The 23,146-nt window shown below is 39.3% G+C and overlaps 1 protein-coding gene across 1 annotated transcript in view; it reads left to right on the forward strand.

The window, feature by feature from the left end:
- The first annotated feature begins 10,436 nt into the window (after positions 1–10,436).
- Positions 10,437–23,146, forward strand: part of LOC138643299 (mycocerosic acid synthase-like polyketide synthase) — a 31,624-nt gene continuing 18,914 nt past the window's right edge. The window contains exons 1-3 of the mRNA XM_069732230.1: positions 10,437–10,494; positions 14,779–14,932; positions 20,177–20,337. Of these exons, the coding sequence (XP_069588331.1) occupies positions 10,437–10,494; positions 14,779–14,932; positions 20,177–20,337 (373 nt within the window). The remainder of the gene's footprint in view (positions 10,495–14,778; positions 14,933–20,176; positions 20,338–23,146) is intronic.

Consider the following 23,146-nt stretch of genomic DNA (forward strand, 5'->3'; position numbering starts at 1 on the left):
CATCAATCCCCTAATATCTATAAAGAATGAAGAACGAATATGTTTCTACTGTTAATAGTGATTATATAGCACACCTCAGCGACGCCAGAAGCAGCAAATAATTGGATGACAAATGCTTTCTATTGCCAATAAAGATTTTCCACGGAAAAAGGAAGTTTTCCATATCTGGTTTACTTGGTAACTAATGCACAATTGACCTTTGCACGAGGAGATGTGTTTTTCGCACTATGACAGCTAAAAGTCCAGTCATTAGTATTAATACAAATAAAACAGAAGTGAATTAACTGGAAAAGACTTGTCAATGCTACCTGCCAAATGAAATGCATGACATGATAAGGACAATGAACTAGGGGCTGTTTATAGAGCTCATATACTCACAGGGCAGGTTGTGCCTTCTCCACCCTCTTTTCATGCTGGGGACAGCGACTGAGCGAAAAAGACCCGGGACAGGTCAAAATTTCTCCCCAAATGGTTGCCTGTGTTTCCATATAATAGTATATTGAATCTGTACACCAATAAGATATATTCTTGTGAAGCATTTGAAAATCAGAGGGTGTGGTTGATTTTACTTTCCACTGACTGTTGGGATCAATCCCAGTCCACCTGGCACCCGTAACAAATGTTGAGTGCCCACCAACACGTTACTGTTTACGGAGCTCTACATGTTGCAACTAAAATCTTTTCAGCTAGGCACAAAAACTTTAGCTTACCACACCATGAGAAATAATATGGAGGTTTTGTCATACCCGGCAGGCAGCGTTCTTTCAGAACTTGTCTTCAGAGCTGGTGGTGGTGTCCTGATGGATAAGTGCTTCCGGCTGTCCCCTGAAAGTGTAGACCGCCTAACTTTCATAAAAATGAACAAGTCATGGATCTCCAATGATTTTGCACCCCAGTCACGGATTGAGCAGACTAGACAATGGTGTAGTTTTTAGTGTCATGTATTGATCTCGCGTTATTGCAGTCTGTGCCATCTTTGTGGTATCTTTTGTGCCTGCTGTTGCTACTGATGCTGATTTTACACTTTTTTTTTTAAATATGGAGACTCTAATATGGGTCTCCACCTGATGGGTTTCCTGTAGTAGAAGGTGTATCAAAGGCTTATTATACTGTTTCAACTCTATGGAAATTGATGCCACTTTAGTGGTGTGTGACAATTATTTTTTGAAGTGTGGAGACTCCAAGTTGGGTCTCCATCAGTTGGCTTGCCTGTAGGGGAAGGTGTGTTAGAGTCCTATTATACTGTTTCTACTCTGTGGAAAATGATGCTACTTTATTGGTGGGTGATAATTTTTTGAAATGTGAAGACTACAAGGTGGGTCTCCATCTGTTGGGTTGCCTGTGGTGGAAGGTGTGTCAGAGGTTTATTACACTGTTTCTACTCTGTGTAAATTGATGCCACTTTACTGGTGATGACAATTATTTTTTTGAAATGTGGAGACTCCAAGTTGGGTCTCCATTTGCTGGGTTGCCTGTAGTGGAAGGTGTGTCAGAGTCCTATTATAGTGTTTCTACTCTGTGGAAATTGATGCCACTTTAGTGGTATGCGATAATAATACTTTGAAATGTGGAGACTACAAGTTGGGTCTCCATCTGGTAGGTTGCCTGTTCATGTAGAGTTCCCAGAAAGGCAGACCTGCACTCACTTTCAGTCAACTATCTGTGTTACTTTCCTTAAATTTTTGTACCACTAGTACTGTATGAAGCTGATGTTTGTGTTATCTCAATGTGGCTTGGCAAAAAAAGAAAAAAAAGGAGTTACATGAGGTATCATGGCTCCCATATAAGAATGCTGACACCGCTCCCTTAGCCACCACGTCTTAATTGAAACTTCAGTTCCTCATGCTGAATGCTGGCCCAGACAGTGATACAACATGTATGGCCTATTGTGGACTGCAGAAGGGCCATTACAAAATGTTCTACTGTGGGTCAATTGATCAGTCACCTACATGTGTTACTATCCTTACATTTTTCTACTAATAGTAGTCTATGAAATTGATGTTTGCGCCACTTGAGTGTGGCTGGGAAACTTTTTAGGTGTTGCATGAGGTATCAGGTCTCCCAACTAAGAAGGCTTAGACCACTCCCTTAACCACCACATTTTAATTGAAACTTCAATTCAAAACTGTAAATGCTGTCCCAGATCCTCTCCTCTCTGCAGTACAAGGTAATGTGAGTCTGATAGCGACAATACCAATAAGTTACCCCATGTTTCAAGGTAAAATATTCGTGGGAACATACCTGGGTGGAGTGACGCTAAATTCAGATGATGTTGTGCAAAAAGCTAAAGCAATCAAATTGGTATACTATCTGAGAGAAGACAGCGACAGCGACAGAGAAAGAAGCCTGCGGTGGATCAATGAATTTATCAAATTCTTCACAAAGAATAGTCTTCAACTCACTGAAATAAAGGTAAGGAATTTATCATGATTTCTGAAACGTTGCTAAGTATAAAATCCCTTTAATATTCATTAATAAGCATATTTTTTTGTTCAATTGTAATTTCATGATACAGAAATATAAGTAGTTACTATATAACTGTAATATAACCATGTGTATTTAGTAGTGAACACTATGAAGCATATGTAGCTTTAATATCAATTTTAGAACAGCTGCTTGCACCCTAAATGGTGGCAAAAAGACCCAATTTGTTTGATGGATCCATAGGCATATTATGTGACACTATATATATTACATATGTATCTCTTGAAGCAATGTTTATAGAGGAAATATCACAAAAATCACAATTTCTTTAGAACTTAGTTAACCATAACCCACCGAAAAATAATTTTCCTAACATAGCAATTAAAAAAAATTTGTAAAAAAAAAATGGATATAGGCTGCATGTATTATGTCTGAATTTGGAGTCTGAATTTCTGGAGAAAGAGAAAAGTGGCATCTTCTCATACCAAGAAAAAACATTAGATCTCAGTCACTAGCCATATATTCACACACCGATAGCAATTACTCAAGACTATACTCTTTTAGCTAAAAACATGAAATATCACGGCCATATATTATAGACTGGAATGGGAGAATATGGTTACGGAGAGTTAAGTAATTTACCGGTTATGGTAATCATTTACAAATATTACGATTTTCAGTTTATAATGTTTTATTTTTCAGGAGGCTAACATTTTACGTTTGTTTGAAAAGCGTTCATTATGAAATCAGAAACAAAAATCCAATATAAACCCAAAGATCTCTATAGATGCCATATTGATTCATAAATCATAAATCCAATACAAGCAGCATGAGCTCTTAATGTTTTAACGAGATGTGATGACTTGTCACAAACTCTGCAATGGACCCCCTTCTTCACTGACGCTTGTAAGTAGAGATGAGTGAACCTTTCAAGGTTCGATTTGGTTCAATTTGCTGAACGATTAGACGTCCGCCGAACAATGGGAGGCCAAACTAAACGTATACACAACACCTTAAGGGGTGACAAAAAGATTCCTAAACAGCTAAAATTAGGAGCAGACACAATGAAAAGTGGAATCAATTGACCAAAGTAAAAATTTGTAAATGGCACACCAGCAGTCAGCCATGGGCCATGCATGAGGTATCAGGGCCTGGCCTAGCATTTGCAGCTTGGAATTGAAGTTTCAATGAGGACCTGCTGGTTAAAGGAGCATTGTAAGCCTTCTTGATTTTGTTTTTCTTTTTTTATTCCAGCCACACTCAGATGGCACAAACATCAATTTCATACTGGAGTACTGGTACAAAAATGTAAGGAAAGTAACACATGTTGTTGACTGATCAATTGACCCACAGTAGAACCTTTTATGATGGCATAGAAGCAGACAGCCATTTTGTTGCTATCTAAGCCTGTAAAAACATTTTTTTAAAATGTATTGGTATGATATTGCCCATCCATACAGTTCTTGCGTAAATTTCCTTGGTATATAACCCTGAAAAAACTTCTTAAAAAATTGATCAGTATAATACATTGGTCATCCATAGACTTTCACACATTCCTGGGTAGATTCCGTTGCTATATAAGCCTAAAAAACTTGTTTAAAATTTTACCAGTATTAAATTGCTCATCCGTAGTCTTTTACATATTCTTTGGTAGATTTCGGTGATATATATACCCCCAAAAAACTTGTTAAAAAATTGAACGGTATAATACATTGCTCATCCATACACTTTTACATATTCTTGGGTAGATTTCGCTGTTATATTAGCCTCAAAAAACTTGTTCCAAATTTTTGGCTGTGTGCGCACGTTGCAGATTTGGTGTATTTTTTACACGTTTTTTTTTCTGCATGGATTTGTGACAAAACCTGATGCCAGCAAAGGAATGGGAAACCTGAATTGTCATGCACATGTTGAGCATGTTTGACTTGCAGATTTGGTGCAGAAAATAATCTGCAGCATGTCAATTCTCTGTGCATTTTCCCCCTGCGTTTTTCACCATTGACTTCACTCAAATCAATCAAAAACGTTGGGTGAAAATGTGCAAAAACGCACCAAAATCGCACGTTTTTGCAGCTGCATTTTTTCTGCCAAGCAAGGCAGAAATGGTGCAGAAATTTTACTCAACATGTGCACATACCCTTGGGGAGACTCCCTTAGGGTATGTGCACACGTTGAGTAAAATTTTTTCACTATTTCTGTATCTCTTGGCAGGAGAAATGCAGCTGCTAAAATGTGTTTTTGGTGTGTTTTTTGCCTGCGTTTTTGATTGATTTGAGTGAAGTCAGTGGTGAAAAATGCAGGGCAAATGTGCACAGAGAATTGACATACGGAAGATTATTTTCTGCACCAATTCTGCTAGTCAAAAATACTCAAAGTGTGCATGGCACTTTACTGGCTTTAGGTTTTGCTTTAGGTTTTATCACAAAAAAAAATGACAAAAATGCACAAAATCTGCAACATGTGCACATAGCCTAACCCTCAAAAAGCTTGTTTAAAAATGAATCGGTATTATATTGCTTACTCATAGACTAGTCCGTGATCTGGAATACATTTCCTTGGTATATAACCCTGAAAAGGGCCTAGCCTTTATGAGTCTAGGAGTACCAATACATGGCAATTTGAACAGAATGTGTATGAGGCCCTCCTTTATGTCTAATACAGGGTGTATCTGAGTTCAGAATCAATCAATTTTGATGACTGCAAATTCTTCATAAGTTTCTGGGTAGTAATAACATGTATATTTCTATAAGTGTATTAAGTGGGAGTGTCCTGAGCAGAGTTTTCGTAGAATAAAATAATATAAATAGTTTTGTAAATTGATAAACTTCTGATCGGAATGTTGATGCATTCATATTGACATTCGAAATAAAGAGGGTAACATTCTCTCTCTTAGGGCAGATTGTTTTATGCACTATTAAGGTACCTATATAGCCTTTCTATTTTCGCAAATATTTTTATTCTGATTTTTCTAATATCAATCAAAGAAATAACAAATAAATAAAATAACAGAATATAACAGAAGGACAGGGATATAGAAAAAAGAAGATAAGGGAGGGGAAGAGACAATGGGATTAAGGAATTAACAAAGCAATGGAAAACAAAGAAAGATTCCAATAAAAGTCCTTCCCTTTATCCTCTCTCATTTTATTTTTTTTTAAACTGAACTTCTGGCATTTTGGACTGATGTTGCTTTTATTTTTAGAGGTCAAAAACCCCTTCAGTGGTTAAGAAATATAACTTAAAATGGTTTTAATACAAATCCAATCTTAGTTATTTACTCCTGAAATATGAAGACATACTGTAACATTGCTCGTAGTCACCCCATCTTGGTGCCTTTATCTCTTCTAAATGTTTTTTTTTCAACAATGACTCATTCTAACATTTAGCATTGATGTATCTTTTTATTATTTTTATTATTTAGGTTCACGTTAAGCTATAACTAGAGGTTAATAATTTTATCTTGAAAACGTGCCTCCTAATGCTATCATAGTTTGTGCGTCATCTTGGAACAACTACATCTATTACCACAATAACAATATCTAAGTATGAAGTATTGATATTTTTTTTTACTTTTTTTTTTAAATAACTGTGATTAAATTCTGTGTATAGTGCTGTAGAATAAGTTAGTTCTATACAGTCATGGCCAAAAGTATTGACACCCCTGCAATTCTGTCAGATAATACTCATTTTCTTCCAGAAAATGATTGCAAGCACAAATTAATTGGTATTATTATCTTCATTTAATTTGTCTTAAATGAAAAAAACACAAAAAGAATTGTCCTAAAGCCAAATTGGATATAATTCCACACCAAACATAAAAAGGGGGTGGACAAAAGTATTGGCACTGTTCGAAAAATCATGTGATGCTTCTCTAATTTGTGTAATTAACAGCACCTCTAACTTACCTGTGGCACCTAACAGGTGTTGGCAATAACTAAATCCCACTTGCAGCCAGTTGGCATGGATTAAAGTTGACTCAACCTCTGTCCTGTGTCCTTGTGTGTACCACATTGAGCATGGAGAAAAAAAGAAGACCAAAGAACTGTCTGAGGACTTGAGAAACCAAATTGTGAGGAAGCATGAGCAATCTCGAAGCTTCAAGTCCATCTCCAAAGACCTGAATGTTCCTGTGTCTACCGTGCGCAGTGTCATCAAGAAGTTTAAAGCTCCTGGCACTGTGGCTAACCTCCCTAGATGTGGACGGAAATGAAAAATTGACAAGAGATTTCAACGCAAGATTGTGCAGATGTTGGATGAAGAACCTCAACTAAGATCCAAACAAGTTCAAGCTGCCCTGCAGTCCGAGGGTACAACAGTGTCAACCCGTACTATCCGTCGTCATCTGAATGAAAAGGGACTGCATGGTAGGAGACCCAGGAAGACCCCACTTCTTACCCCGAGACATAAAAAAACCAGGCTGGAGTTTGCCAAAACTTACCTGAAAAAGCCTAAAACGTTTTGGAAGAATGTTCTCTGGTCAGATGAGACAAAAGTAGAGCTTTTTGGGCAAAGTAATCAACATAGAGTTTACAGGAGAAAAAAAGAGGCATTCAAAGAAAAGAACACGGTCCCTACAGTCAAACATGGCGGAGGTTCCCTGATGTTTTGGGGTTGCTTTGCTGCCTCTGGCACTGGACTGCTTGACCGTGTGCATGGCATTATGAAGTCTGAAGACTACCAACAAATTTTGCAGCATAATGTAGGGTCCAGTGTGAGAAAGCTGGGTCTCCCTCAGAGGTCATGGGTCTTCCAGCAGGACAATGACCCAAAACACACTTCAAAAAGCACTAGAAAATGGTTTGAGAGACAGCACTGGAGATTTGTAAGGTGGCAAGCAATGAGTCCAGACCTGAATCCCATAGAAAACTGTGGAGAGACCTAAAAATGGCAGTTTGGAGAAGGCACCCTTCAAATATCAGGGACCTGGAGCAGTTTGCCAAAGAAGAATGGTCTAAAATTCCAGCAGAGCATTGTAAGAAACTCATTGATGGTTACCGGAAGCGGTTGGTCGCAGTTATTTTGGCTAAAGGTTGTGCAACCAAGTATTAGGCTGAGGGTGCCAATACTTTTGTCTGGCCCATTTTTGGAGTTTTGTGTGAAATGATCAATGTTTTGCTTTTTGCTTCATTCTCTTTTGTGTTTTTTCATTTAAGACAAATTAAATGAAAATAATAATACCAAATAATTTGTGTTTGCAATCATTTTCAGGAAGAAAATGAGTATTATCTGACAGAATTGCAGGGGTGTCAATACTTTTGGCCATGACTGTATATGAAATAAGGCAATGTGTTTTTACAGGTGAAGCCTTATTCCCACTCCCAATGTCTTGTCCTACTTTTCAGCAGTTAGGCTCGTACTGTATCTTGCTGCAACTGATTTCCTGAAAGACGAGTGCATGACACATTTGAGAAGTGTAAGGCTATGTGCACATATTGCGGATTCTCTGCAGATCCGCAGCGTTTTTTTGCAGTGCAGAATCGCTGCAGATCCACAATTGATTTACAGTACAATGTAAATCAATGAGAAAAAAAAACAGCTGTGCAAACTTTGCGGAAAATCCACTGCGGAAGCGCTGCGGATTAAAAGAAGTAGCATGTCACTTCTTTTTTTGTGAATCTGCAGCGTAAAGCATATGGTTAAGCACTCTCTTTGGCTGATTGTAAAAAAGGTAAGAAACAATATGTAACGAATCCTTTGGATAAAATGAAAACATTATGTACACCAAGTAAAAGAAGGATTAGTGTAGATGAAAATGCACTAATATTTAATGAAGCATGTCAAAAGGTTATGAAACAACTGACAGTGGTGAAAAAACTAAATTAATGTCCGGGAATCTGTTAATAGCCCAACAAGGAACGAAAAAAACAAAATTAAGGTCCAGGAGTCTGTTAATAACCCAACAAGGAAGTAAAAATCACTAAGCAAAACAACAACTGCAAATTCATTGACGAAGCAAAGACAGTTTGACTCATGCCTACTTGTCTCTTTCCATCTCTAGATTAAGTCATATAAAGCTATCTCTCGGCAATTTAAAATGTTTATCACAGCCAATCCTTCTTCTAAGGAAACCCAAGTTATCAAAAATAAGGATGGGCTGGGGGATTGCAAGTACAAAATGAGGGAATCCCATCAGTTTCCCATCACTCAATATCCCAGGCATGTAAGTATTCAGAGTACTGTTTTTTTTGCTGTTGAAGCCTCTTTTACATAGGATTGTACCATGATAGAATTCAGTTTTGTTGTGATTGGATAATTTGATTTGGAAATTTCTGTGCACGTAATAATAAAAGTGAACTGCCAATTAACACAACCTTTTTGTTTAGCTTTAGCAAAGTCGATATTTACTGGAAAGTAAGGTAATCTATTTTTTTTATTGTTTTAGAATTTTAACAATAGGAAATTGCATAACATTTTAAATCTGTTTTTTTTTCCTTAGATAAAGATATTTTCTTATTGTATAAAGTTTTTCTCGTGCTACTCAGCGCATACCCGATCACCCTCGGCAAAATCGAATAACAAGCACTTGCGCTCATCACTACTAATAATTCCTGGCATACTTTTTTCAATAGGATGTCGATCTTGATAGCGATAATATAAGATAAGCTCTTAAAGTCACTCTAGTGGCAGCTTAAACTATTTTTTAATCTTTAAAATAACTATACGTTTGATCTTATTTTTGTAGATGAAGTTGCTCTGCTTATTGCAAGTAGATTAGTGGGGGTCTGGGTCCTGTGACTCACACCAAGTGCTCAAAAATGCCCAAAATGGCAGCTTAAAAGACAGGAACGCACAGAGCAGGTTAGGCTATGTTCACATTTGCGTTGTTTGGCGCAGCGTCATCGACGCAACGCACAACGCATGTCAAATGCATACACAACGCAGTGTTTTTTTACGCATGCGTTGTCCTATACAATTGAAGATCCAAAACGCCCAAAAAAATACATTTAGTCAAAAGGCGCATGCATCAAAAAACGCGGCTGAACACAGGCACCTGCGCCCTATGCGTTTTTCATAGACACTAATGTGTTTTTTGGCGCATTTATGACGCGGGTGCGTTGCATGTGTTTTTCTTCGGAAATGTGACGCATCAAAACTGCAACCTGTAGCATCGTCCGCGTCCTATCTGGTGCGCCAAAGAAAATGCATGCGTCATATAACGCATGACAATGCATACCGGCGCATGTCCATGCGCCCCCCATGTTAAAGATAGGGGCGCATGACGCATGCGTCGGTATGCGTCAACGACACTGCGCCCCACGGCGCAAATGTGAACGTAGCCTAAATGTGATAAAAAGTGGACATTCACTTAAAGTGTTGTACAAATACGCCTTAGTTCATGAATGTCCTTATATCCAAGGATAATTTAAATTGCTAAAAAAAATCTTAGAAACATACCTTTTGAAAGTGGGAATTAGAAAGATGTAAACTGTTAGGCTATGTGCATACGTTCAGGATTTCTTTCAGAAATTTCCTGAGAAAAACCTGAAATTTTCTGCAAGAAATCTGCATGCGTTTTATGCGCGTTTTTTGCGCGTTTTTACCGCTTTTTTGGTTTGTTTTTGGTGCATTTCTTTGCGGATTTTTCCGGACATTTCCCAATGCATTCTATAGTGAGAAATCCGCAAAAAAATCCGCAAAATTAATGAACATGCTGCGTTTTTTACTGCGATGTGTTTTTTTCACGGGAAAAAACGCATCATGTGCACAAAAATTGCGGAATTCATTCTAAATGATGGGATGCTTAATGTATGCTTTTTTTTGTGGCTTTATAGCGTTTTTATCGCGAAAAAAAACGCGAAAAATCTGCAACGTGTGCACACAGTCTTAATATGACAGCAGAACTTATTTTTTTAAGCAAAAATGAAAAGCAGCATTTATCAACTTAAATACAACAAAAAACTAACAGAATTAATCATTCAGCAAGATGTTAGATATAGTAATTGCTTTTTTATCATAAGAAGAAAGTATGCTAATCTTCTGCCTATGTTTTTCTTCAGAACTAGAGGATCAGGATGGAGGAGGGAGAAGATCACATAGCAGTTGTTGGCATAGGATGCAATTTCCCTGGAGGTGAGTGAGTGTTATAAACCATGATTCCCAATTAAAAGGGGTATTCTTAAAATATCATTGATGGCATAGTTGGTGTCATATACAAATTGAACCAATTTTTTACAAGCCTACACTACTTCCAGCTTTACAACCCATGGCACTATTCAGCCTATGGAACTAAGTGTCAGTGCAGCGAGTGCATCACTAGACCGTGCCTGCGGTGGGGAGTAATATTTTTAAGCACAGATCAGTACTTGGGAAAAACTATGGAGGTCCTCATACCACGAGGATGGGACATCATACTTGTTTGGGAAATATCATAGTGTTTGGGGGGCTGTGGGATCATCATTCTGTATGGAGGATATTTTTTCCCATCAATCGAACTGTATACGGGGGAGCTGCAGGGCTGTGTCTGGCCAGACAGGAGCATGGTCTGATCATATCACAGCTCCTGACCAAGGAAGGAAGCAAAGGATGGTATACAGACAGGACAGCTTGGAATTGCAGATGCTGCTTTCTGTGAGGTAAAACATTTCCCTGCCTGTTTTTAAAAACGATTTACCTCACAAAAAGCAGCATTTGTGATCCCATGCATTAATGTCTGTATCTCCTCTTTTTGTCTCCCCTCCTGCCCAGGAGCTGTGGTATGATCAGGCCATGTTCCTGTCCGATAGGACACAGCCATTGCACAGTACACAGCAGGGGCACATTTCTAAGATTATCTCAGCACAGGAACATTTTCACATCCAATTGTGGAAATTATTTTTATTCCAAGATCTATTGATTAAGATATACTTTGTACATGGGAAAGCCCCTTTAGCTATGCTTAACCCCTTCATGACCTTGGGATTTTTCGTTTTTCCGTGCTCGTTTTTCGCTCCCCTCCTTCCCAGAGCCATAACTTTTTTATTTTTCTGTTAATATGGCCATGTGAGGGCTTATTTTTTGCGGGACGAGTTGTACTTTTGAACGACATCATTGGTTTTAGCCTGTCGTGTACTATCCCGTCCAAGGTCAGAAAGGGGTTAATATTAAGTGATAAAATAATAGTAAAAATATAATAATAATAATAATAATTATTAAGTTTGGCCTGTTGGTTTTGCCCTCTATAACAGTCACAGTCTCTCGTGTAACTCCTTGTGAAAATTAATTGTTGTCCTCACTTGCATTCTTTACAAGTAGGGAAAGTGAACTATAAGGCCGGCGTCACACTTGCGAGTTTTACGGACGTAAGAGTGCAGAAACTACGTCCGTAAAACTCACAAAAAATACGGCACAATTATTCTCTATGCCCCTGCTCCTATCTGCCGTATTAAACTGATCCGTATTATACGGCTTTCTATGGCCGTAGAAAATTGCAGCATGCTGCGTCTGTCACCGTATTGCGCAAATAAAACGTCAATGAAAGTCAATGGAAGCCCCAAAATTACGGATTACACACGGACCAGCAGTGTGACTTGCGAGGAATACGCAGTGCTGTTAGAGAGAAAAGCCGGTAATTCAATTACCGGCTTTTGCTTTCTCCTTCCTAAACCCGACATGATATGAGACCTGGTTTACATACAGTAAACCATCTCATATCACCATTTTTTTTGCATATTCCACACTACTAATGTCAGTAGTGTGTATATGTAAAATTTGGCTGTTCTAGCTAGTAAAATAAGGGGTTAAATGGCGGAAAAAATTGGCGTGGGCTCCTGCACAATTTTCTCCGCCAGAGTAGTAAAGCCAGTGACTGAGGGCAGATATTAATAGCCTGGAGAGGGTCCATGGTTATTGGCCCCCCCCCCCTGGCTAAAAACATCTGCCCCCAGCCACCCCAGAACAGGCACATCTGGAAGATGTGCCTATTCTGGCACTTGGCCACTCTCTTCCCATTCCCGTGTAGCGGTGGGATATGGGGTAATGAAGGGTTAATGTCACCTTGCTATTGTAAGGTGACATTAAGCCTAATTAATAATGGAGAGGCGTCAATTATGACACCTATCCATTATTAATCCAATACTAGTAAAGGGTTAAAAAAAAACACACACATTATTAAAAAATAATTTATTGAAAAAATCACAAAGGCTGTTGTATTAATTTATTCTACTCTCAATCCACTCACTGAAGACCCTCGATCTGTAAATTAAAAAAGAAAAATAAACCAACAATATACATACCTTCCGAGGATCTGTAAGGTCCAACGATGTAGATCCATCTGAAGGGGTTAAAATATTTTGCAGACACGAGCTCTGCTAATGCAGGCTGCTCATGTCTGCAATACCCCGGCGAATGAAGCTAAATATAGGTCAATGACCTATATTTAGCTTCATTTGCGGTGAGGTGCCCTCTGCTGGCTGTTCCTAGATCGTGGGAACTTACCTAGAAAGCTCCCTTGCTCGAGTTCATATGAGGACAACCAGCAGAGGGCGCCCTCTTATGATCTCGAGCAAGGGAGCTTTCTAGGAAAGTTCCCACGATCTAGGAACAGCCAGCAGAGGGCGCCTCACCGCAAATGAAGCTAAATATAGGTCATTGACCTATATTTAGCTTCATTCGCCGGGGTATTGCAGACATGAGCAGCTACATTAGCAAAGCTCGTTTCTGCAAAATATTTTAACCCCTTCAGATGGATCTACATCGTTGGACCTTACAGATCCTCGGAAGGTAATTATATTGTTGGTTAATTATTTTTTTTTTAATTTACAGAGCGAGGGACTTCAGTGAGTGGATTGAGAGTAGAATAAATTAATACAACAGCCTTTGTGATTTTTTCAATAAATTATTTTTTAATAATGTGTGTGTGTTTTTTTTAACCCTTTACTAGTATTGGATTAATAATGGATAGGTGTCATAATTGACGCCTCTCCATTATTAATCTGGCTTAATGTCACCTTACAATAGCAACGTGGCATTAACCCTTCATTACCCCATATCCCACCGCTACACGGGAATGGGAAGAGAGTGGCCAAGTGCCAGAATAGGCGCATCTTCCAGATGTGCCTGTTCTGGGGTGGCTGGGGGCAGGTGTTTTTAGCCAGGGGGGGGCCAATAACCATGGACCCTCTCCAGGCTATTAATATCTGCCCTCAGTCACTGGCTTTACTACTCTGGCGGAGAAATTTGTGCGGGAGCCCACGCCAATTTTTTCCGCCATTTAACCCCTTATTCTACTAGCTAGAACGGCCAAATTTTGCATATACACACTATTAACATTAGTAGTGTGGAATATGCAAAAAAAAAAAGGTGATACGAGATGGTTTACTGTATGTAAACCAGGTCTCATATCATGTCGGGTTTAGGAAGGAGAAAGCAAAAGCCGGTAATTGAATTACCGGCTTTCTGCTATCTCGCGCTGTATTAAGTAATAATATATATACATATATGTGTCTCCCTGACATATATATATATAGAGACATTATATATGTTTGTTTTTTTTTAACACATGGATCCCTTGTATGTCCGTATGTCGTTTTGCAAGCCTGCGATAAAAACACGCATTACGGCTGCCATACGGATTACATACGGAGGATGCCATGCGCAAAAAACGGTAACACACCCTGCCTATGGAGGAGCTACGGACCACTATTTTCGGGACTTTTCAGCGTATTACGGCCGTAATATATGGACCGTATTTTCATACGCTGTGTGTGACGCCGGCCTAAGTGTATTTGTGCAAGTGAGAATTTTAACAAAATGTTGTATTTTTGCATTGCTGCATTGAGTGTTAACTTTTTTTCACTTGTTGTATAAATTATTACAAAAGCATGTTATTTATGCTCGATAGCAAAAGTTTGTTGTTTTTTCATAATGTTAATATTAAGATTTAAAGTGGCCTCCCATGTTAGTTTTATCTTTCAGGTCTGTGTAGTTAAAGTGATGCCAAATATATACAGCTTTTTATATGTTTTACTACTTTTTCACAATAGTACACTAAATAGAAAAAAGTAGTTTTTTTCTATGGTATGGCTCCATACTCCAAGAGTCATAACTGGATTTACTTTTATGTCGAAAACGGTATGTGAGATTTTTTTGGTGCAATAAATTCTATATTTAATACAAATAATTTTGGGTTACATACAAATTATTGATTGACTTTTTATTACTTTATTCTAAGGAATATAAATATTTTCTAAGCATAACTTAAAAAATATATAATAAAAGGAAAATAAAATTAGAAAGCAGAAGTTTCTTCTTTCCTTTTCTTTTAAGTTTATTTTATCTTATAATTATCGACTATTGTGTGATAAAATTATTTTGAAACAATTCTCGTTTATAAAAAATATTTTTTTTTAAATATTTTTTAAAATGCTCATTTACTAGGTGAAGGAGTTGACAATTTTTGGAAAGTTATTTTTCATGGGAAAAATTGTGCAACAGAGATACCAGAAGAAAGATTTCCTCTGAAAAAATGGTATGATGCCGATCAAACCAAACCAGGCAAAATATATACCAGTCGAGCAGCTTTTGTAAATGGGTAAGTACACTGGGAGGAATTTATCATTTGTGTTGTGCTTGTTTTGCTTTGCGTCATTTTATTTCCATGACACGTTTATAAAAGTTGTGCAGCATCTTTAATGCAAAAAGTCGCAAACTCACTCCAATATGGGGGTGAGGATTACGTAAAAAGTAGAGTATTTTTTCTAAATAGAATTGTAATATCTTAACATGTGCCAAATTTATCAAACATCACGTGACACGTTGAAAACTTTGGAACAATTAAGCAGAGGCCCGACATAGTCGGATCAACCGATTTGTTGTGAGCAAAAATTTAAAGTTTCTTTAGAACTGATAGTAAAATGTGAAAATATAATTATGGAAAATGTGTGTATATATATATATATATATATGTATATATATATATATATATATACATACACACACACTTCACATTTAAGGATAATTCCAAAATGAATATTAGAATAGTTTTTTCTAAGAAGCGAGGCTCTGATGCTCAAAGCCTCTAATACCTGGCAATTTATTAAACTGGACAACTGCTTAGAACTAATCTATTAACCCCTTAGCGACCGCCGATACGCCTTTTAACGGCGGCCGCTAAGGGTACTTAAAAGACAGCGCCGTTAATTAACGGCGCTGTGGAAAAAGTAAATAGCGCCCCCCAGAGTCGGATTTTCTCCGGGGTCTCGGCTGCCGGGGGTAGCCGAGACCCCAGAGAACATGATTCAGGGTTTTTTTTACCCACCCCTGTTTTGCGATCGCCGGTAATTAACTGTTTACCGGCGACCGGAAAAAAAAAAAAAGCTAAGTGTAATTCTCTGTCTTCTGATGTGATCGCACATCAGAGGACAGAGAAATATGGGGATTCGGGGACCCTATCATACTTACCGATGTCCCTGGGTCCTTTTGCTGCTCCTCCTGGCCGCCGGCGTCTTCTGGGGAAAAGAAAATGGTGGGCGCATGCGCAGTGTGCCCACCATCTGTCTCCATCTGCCGGCCGGCAGGGGAAGAGCAGTTGGGGCTAAAATTAGGGTTAGGGGTAGGGTTAGGGTTAGGGGTAGGGTTAGGGCTAGGGTTAGGGGTAGGGTTAGGGGTAGAGTTAGGGCTAGGGTTAGGGGTAGGGTTAGGGGTAGGGTTAGGGGTAGGGCTAGGGTTAGGGGTAGGGTTAGGGCAAGGGTTAGGGTTAGGGGTAGGGTTAGGGCTAGGGTTAGGGGTAGGGTTAGGGGTAGGGTTAGGGGTAGGGTTAGGGCTAGGGTTAGGGTTAGGGGTAGGGTTAGGGTTAGGGCTAGGGGTAGGGTTAGGGGTAGGGTTAGGGCTAGGGTTAGCTCTAGGGGTAGGGTTAGGGGTAGGGTTAGGGTTGGGGCTAAATTTAGGGTTAGGGTTGGGGCTAAATTTAGGGTTAGGGTTGGGGCTAAATTTAGAGTTAGGGTTGGCGCTAAATTTAGGGTTAGGCTTCTTTCACACTTACGTCGGTACGGGGCCGTCGCAATGCATCGGCCCGACATACCGACGCACGTTGTGAAAATTGTGCACAACGTGGGCAGCGGATGTAGTTTTTCAACGCATCCGCTGCCCAATCTATGTCCTGGGGAGGAGGGGGCGGAGTTACGGCCACGCATGCGTGGTCAGAAATGGCGGATGCGACGTACAAAAAAACGTTACATTGAACGTTTTTTTGTGCTGATGGTCCGCCAAAACACTGATCCAGTGCACGACGGACGCGACGTGTGGCCATCCGTCACGATCCGTCGGCAATACAAGTCTATGGGCAAAAAACGCATCCTGCGGGCACATTTGCAGGATCCGTTTCTTGTCCAAAACGACGGATTGCGACGGATGCCAAACGACGCAAGTGTGAAAGTAGCCTTAGGGCTAGGGTTAGGGTTGGGGCTAAAGTTAGGGCTAGGGTTGGGGCTAAAGTTAGGGTTAGAGTTGGGATTAGGGTTAGAGTTTGGATTAGGGTTGGTATTAGGGTTAGGGTTGGCATTAGGGTTACGCTTGGGATTAGGGTTAGGTTTGGGATTAGGGTTAAGGTTAGGGTGGTGATTAGGGGTGTATTGGGATTAGGGTTAGGTTTGGGATTAGGGTTAAGGTTAGGGTTGTGATTGGGGGTGTATTGGGATTAGGGTTAGGTTTGAGGTTAGGGTTGAGATTAGGATTAGGGGTGTGTTGGATTTAGGGTTTTGATTAAGGTTATGGTTAGGGTTGACATTAGGGTTGTTTTGGGGTAAGGGTTGTGATTATGGTTAGGGTTAGTGATTAGGATTATGGATCAGGTTGGGATTAGGGTTAGGGGTGTGTTGGGGTTAGGGTTGGAGCTAGAATTGGGGGGTTTCCTCTGTTTAGGTACATCAGGGGGTCTCCAAACACAACAGCCAATTTTGCGCTCAAAAAGTCAAATGGTGCTCCCTCCCTGCTGAGCTCTGCCGTGCGCCCAAACAGTGGGTTACCCCCACATATGGGGCATCAGCATACTCGGGATAAATTGGACAACAACTTCTGGGTCCAATTTCTCTTGTTACCCTTGTGAAAATAAAAACTTGGGGGCTACAAAATCCTTTTTGTGGAAAAATATATATATATATTTTTTTATGACTCTGCATTATAAACTTCTGTGAAGCACTTGGGCATTCAAAGTTCTCACCACACATCTATATAAGTTCCTTGGGGGGTCTAGTTTCCAAAACGGGGTCACTTGTGGGGGGTTACTACTGGTTAGGTACATCAGGGGCTCTGCAAACCCAACATAACGCCCACAGACCATTCTATCTAAGTCTGCATTCCAAAACGGTGCTCCTTCTCTTCCGAGCTCTGCCGTGCGCCCAAACAGTGGTTTACCCCCATATATGGGGCATCAGCATACTCAGGATAAATTGGACAACAACTTTAGTGGTCCAATTTCTCCTGTTACCCTTGTGAAAATAAAAACTTGGGGGCTACAATATCTTTTTTGTGAAAAAAAAATATTTTTTATTTTCACGACTCTGCATTCTAAACTTCTGTGAAGCACTTGGGCATTCAAAGTTCTCACCACACATCTAGATAAGTTCCTTGGGGGGGTCTAGTTTCCAAAATGGGGTCACTTGTGGAGGGTTTCTACTGGTTACGTACATCAGGGGCTCTGCAAACGCAACATAATGCCCGCAGACCATTCTATCAAAGTCTGCATTCCAAAACGGCGCTCCTTCCTTCCGAGCTCTGCCGTGCGCCCACACAGTGGTTTACCCCCACATATGGGGTATCAGCATACTCAGGAGAAATTGGACAACAACTTTTGGGGTCCAATTTCTCTTTTTATCCTTGTGAAAATAAAAACTTGGGGGCTAAAAAATCTTTTTTTGTGGAAAAAAAATATTTTTTATTTTCACGACTCTGCATTATAAACTTCTGTGAAGCACTTGGGCATTCAAAGTTCTCACCACACATCTAGATAAGTTCCATGGGGGGTCTAGTTTCCAAAATGGGGTCGCTTGTGGGGGATTTCTACTGTTTAGGCACATCAGGGGCTCTCCAAACGCGACATGGCGTCCGATCTCAATTCCAGCCAATTCTACATTGAAAAAGTAAAACGGCACTCTTTCTCTTCCAAGCTCTGCGGTGCGCCCAAACAGTGGTTTACCCCCACATATTGGGTATCGTCGTACTCAGGAGAAATTGCACAACAACTTTAGTTGTCTAATTTCTCCTGTTACCCTTGTGAAAATAAAAATTTGTGGGCAAAAAGATCATTTTTGTAGAAAAAATGTGATTTGTTTTTTCACGGCTCTACGTTATAAACTTCTGTGAAGCACATGGGGGTTCAAAGTGCTCACCACACATCTAGATAAGTTCCTTAAGGGGTCTAGTTTCCAAAATGGGGTCACTTGTGGGGGGTTTCCACTGTTAAGGCACATCAGGGGCTCTCCAAACGCGACATGGCGTCCAATCTCAATTCCAGCCAATTCTACATTGAAAAAGTAAAACGGCGCTCCTTCAATTCCAAGCTCTGCGGTGCGCCCAAACAGTGGTTTACCCTCACATATGGGGTATCGATGTATTCAGGAGAAATCGCACAACAACTTTTGTGGTCTAATTTCTCCTGTTACCCTTGTAAAAATAAGAATTTGTGGGCGAAAAGATCATTTTTGTGTAAACAAAAGCAATTTTTTATTTTCACGGCTCTACGTTATAAACTTCTGTGAAGCACTTGGGGGTTCAAAGTGCTCACCACACATCTAGATAAGTTCCTTAAGGGGTCTAGTTTCCAAAATGGTGTCACTTGTGGGGAGTTTCCACTGTTTAGGTACATCAGGGGCTCTCTAAACGTGACATGGCGTCCGATCTCAATTCCAGCCAATTCTGCATTGAAAAAGTAAAACGGCACTCCTTCTCTTCTAAGTTCTGCGGTGCGCCCAAAAAGTGGTTTACCCCCACATATGGGGTATTGGCGTATTCAGGAGAAATTGCATAACAAAATTTATGGTTACATTTCTGTTTTTACACTTGAGAAAATAAAAAAAATGGTTCTGAATTAAGATGTTTCCAAAAAAAGTTAAATGTTCATTTTTTCCTTCCACATTGTTTCAGTTCCTGTGAAGCACGTAAAGGGTTAATAAACTTCTTGAATGTGGTTTTGAGAACCTTGAGGGGTGTAGTTTTTAGAATGGTGTCACACTTCATTATTTTCTATCATATAGACCCCTCAAAATGACTTCAAATGTGATGTGGTCCCTAAAAAAAAATGGTGTTGTAAAAATGAGAAATTGCTGGTCAACTTTTAACCCTTATAACTCCCTAACAAAAAAAAATGTTTCCAAAATTGTGCTGATGTAAAGTAGACATGTGGGAAATGTTATTTATTAACTATTTTTCGTGACATATCTCTCTGATTTAAAGGCATAAAAATACAAAGTTTGAAAATTGCAAAATTTTAAAAATTTTCGCCATATTTCCATTTTTTTCATAAATAATCGCAAGTAATATCGAAGAAATGTTACCACTAACATGAAGTACAATATGTCACGAAAAAACAGTCTCAGAATCAGCGGGATCCGTTGAAGCGTTCCAGAGTTATAACCTCATAAATTGACAGTGGTCAGAATTGCAAAAATTGGCCTGGTCATTAAGTACCAAATTGGCTCTGTCACTAAGGGGTTAAGTGGGATTTGAATTGTAATAGTGATGTTAGAATTTAGTACTGTGTCATAATAACTTTTTATAAGTTTAGATGTTCTTTATACATCTAAAAATCCTAAAAGCACCTTTTCATTTATTAATTAATAAGGATTGAAGAATTTGACAACAAAGTATTTGGAATTAATAAATCGGAGACTGAAAATATGGACCCGCAACAAAAGTTACTGCTTGAATGCACATACAGAGCTCTGGAAGATGCAGGCTATGCCTCTGAAACTATACATGGAAGTAACACTGGAGTATTTATAGGTAAGAAAACAACATTTTCCTGAAGTGCAATAATAAAAAAGTTTGCAAAGATAAGTAAGTTGCATAGACGACACTCATAGTGCCATAAACGGCCCAAATTTGGGCACTAATTGTGTAGACCGGGTGCATTATAGTCCCATACACTATTAACCCCTTCATGACCGGGGGATTTTTCGTTTTTCCGTGTTCGTTTTTCGCTCCCCTCCTTCCCAGAGCCATAACTTTTTTATTTTTCTGTCAATTTGGCCATGTGAGGGCTTATTTTTTGCGGGACGAGTTGTACTTTTGAACGACATCATTGGTTTTAGCATGTCGTGTACTAGAAAACGGGAAAAAAATTCCAAGTGCGGTGAAATTGCAAAAAAAGTGCAATCCCACATTGTTTTTTTGTTTGGCTTTTTTGCTAGGTTCACTAAATGCTAAAAATGACCTGCCATTATGATTCTCCAGGTCATTACGAGTTCATAGACACCAAACATGACTAGGTTACTTTTTATCTAAGTGGTGAAAAAAAATTCCAAACTTTGCTAAAAAAAAAAAAAAATTGCGCCATTTTCCGATACTCGTAGCGTCTCCATTTTTCATCATCTGGGGTCGGTTGAGGGCTTATTTTTTGCGTGCCGAGATGACGTTTTTAATGATAGCATTTCGGTGCAGATACGTTCTTTTGATCGCCCGTTATTGCATTTTAATGCAATGTCGCGGCGACCAAAAAAACGTAATTCTGGCATTTTGAATTTTTTTCCCGCTACGCTGTTTAGCGATCAGGTTAATACTTTTTTTTAATTGATAGATCGGGCGATTCTGAGCGCGGCGATACCAAATATGCGTAGATTTGATATTTTTTTATTGATTTATTTTGATTGGGGCGAAAGGGGGGTGATTTAAACTTTTATGTTTTTTTTATTTTTTTCACATTTTTTTAAACTTTTTTTTTTAACTTTTGCCATGCTTCAATAGCCTCCATGAGAGGCTAGAAGCAGGCATAGCACGATCGGCTCTGCTACATAGCAGCGATCTGCTGATCGCTGCTATGTAGCAGAATTGCACGTGTGCTGTGAGCGCAGACCACAGGGTGGCGCTCACAGCGACGGGCAATCAGTAACCATAGAGGTCTCAAGGACCTCTATGGTTACCATTCACAAGCATCGCCGACCCCCGATCATGTGACGGGGGTCGGCGATGACGTCATTTCCGGCCACCTGGCCGGAAGCGGTAGTTAAATGCCGCTGTCTGCGTTTGACAGCGGCATTTAACTAGTTAATAGGTGCGGGCAGATCGCGATTCTGCCCGCGCCTATTACGGGCACATGTCAGCTGTTCAAAACAGCTGACATGTCCCGGCTTTGGTGCGGGCTCACCGCGGAGCCCTGCATCAAAGCAGGGGAGCCGGCATCGGACGGTATAGTACGTCCGATGCCGGTAAGGGGTTAAGTTGAATGCTTCTGCATAATTTTGAATTCACCTACATAAATAATCTTATAGATAAGATACCAGCAAAAGCCTTAAAGACCAGGATTGAAAAGGCAAAACACTTTATTTAGATAATCAAGTATAAAATCACAATATAATGTACATATAATGTACAAAATATAAATGTAAATATAATGTACAAATTTAAAAGAAGAAAAAACACCACAAATGAAAAAATGGGAGGGTAAACCTGGAACATACAGCGTAATAGGTAGTATGTATATGTATGTGCCAGTTGAAGTATAATAGACACAACTGCAGTAGATATAAGCATAGAATCACCTAGTATGATGAGACACAATAAGGTATACTTAGTGTAATTTCATATATGATGAGATATAAGGTAAAATTGATAAAGAAGACATCAAGCAAAAAATAAATCAAAGCTATAGTAGCAATATAACCCTCTTGTGTATCATATCATATAAGGTATGTGTGTTGCCTATTTAACCCATATGGCTATTATTATTATTATAATTATTATTCATTTATATAACGCCATTTATTCAATGGCCTTTACATGTGAAAGGGGCAAATATAGACAAACACAATAAACATGAGCAATACAAGGCACACACAAGTACAGAAGGAGAGAGGACGCTGCCCGCGAGGGCTCACAGTCTACAGGGGATGGGTGAGGATACAGTAGGAGAGGATAGAGCTGGTCATGCAGCGATTCAGCAGACTAAGGAGATCACTGCAGGTTGTAGGCTATTTACATTGTATCATACACATGACAGCTAATACTACCTTAGAAATTCCGGCTGTTCAAGCACCCACTAGTGCATATAAGTAGCAGTCAGATCCTGCACCCATCCGCTATGTGGTCAGGCACAGGGAACTCTACACAAAGCTACTTAATATCTAAGTTTGCAGATGTGACTGACCCAAGTCTTATAATGGCCATATGTATATAGCAGAAAAGAGTAGTAAATACACTCGGCCACTGACCCAATATAACTAGAAAGTCCTTTTAACCACTAGTGATAACCCTTTAAAAACTAGTTGTCCATTATTGGTTGCAATATGGCTTCTATCATTTCTTAGGGAAGATTGTAGCTAGCGACCAACTCTCAGAGTGAAATGTGGCTCTCAAGGTAAACAAGATTGAGGGTTCTAAGGAATGACAGGTCGAGTAATGCTACCTACAGTGTATCAGAAATCACCTGCTTTGTCCTGGTACCTTTTAGAAGGAGCTTTGTCCTGGTACCTTTTAATAGGAACAAAGACCATTTAAATATTTTCTTCTTATTTGTTTTTCTTTTACCTTATTTTTAATGGGAAGATTTTGGGTTATTTTATTGGGTATTTGGATAAAATCTATAAATAAATAATAC

This window comes from Ranitomeya imitator, chromosome 6, assembly GCF_032444005.1.
Source record: "Ranitomeya imitator isolate aRanImi1 chromosome 6, aRanImi1.pri, whole genome shotgun sequence".
Classification (NCBI taxonomy): domain Eukaryota; kingdom Metazoa; phylum Chordata; class Amphibia; order Anura; family Dendrobatidae; genus Ranitomeya; species Ranitomeya imitator.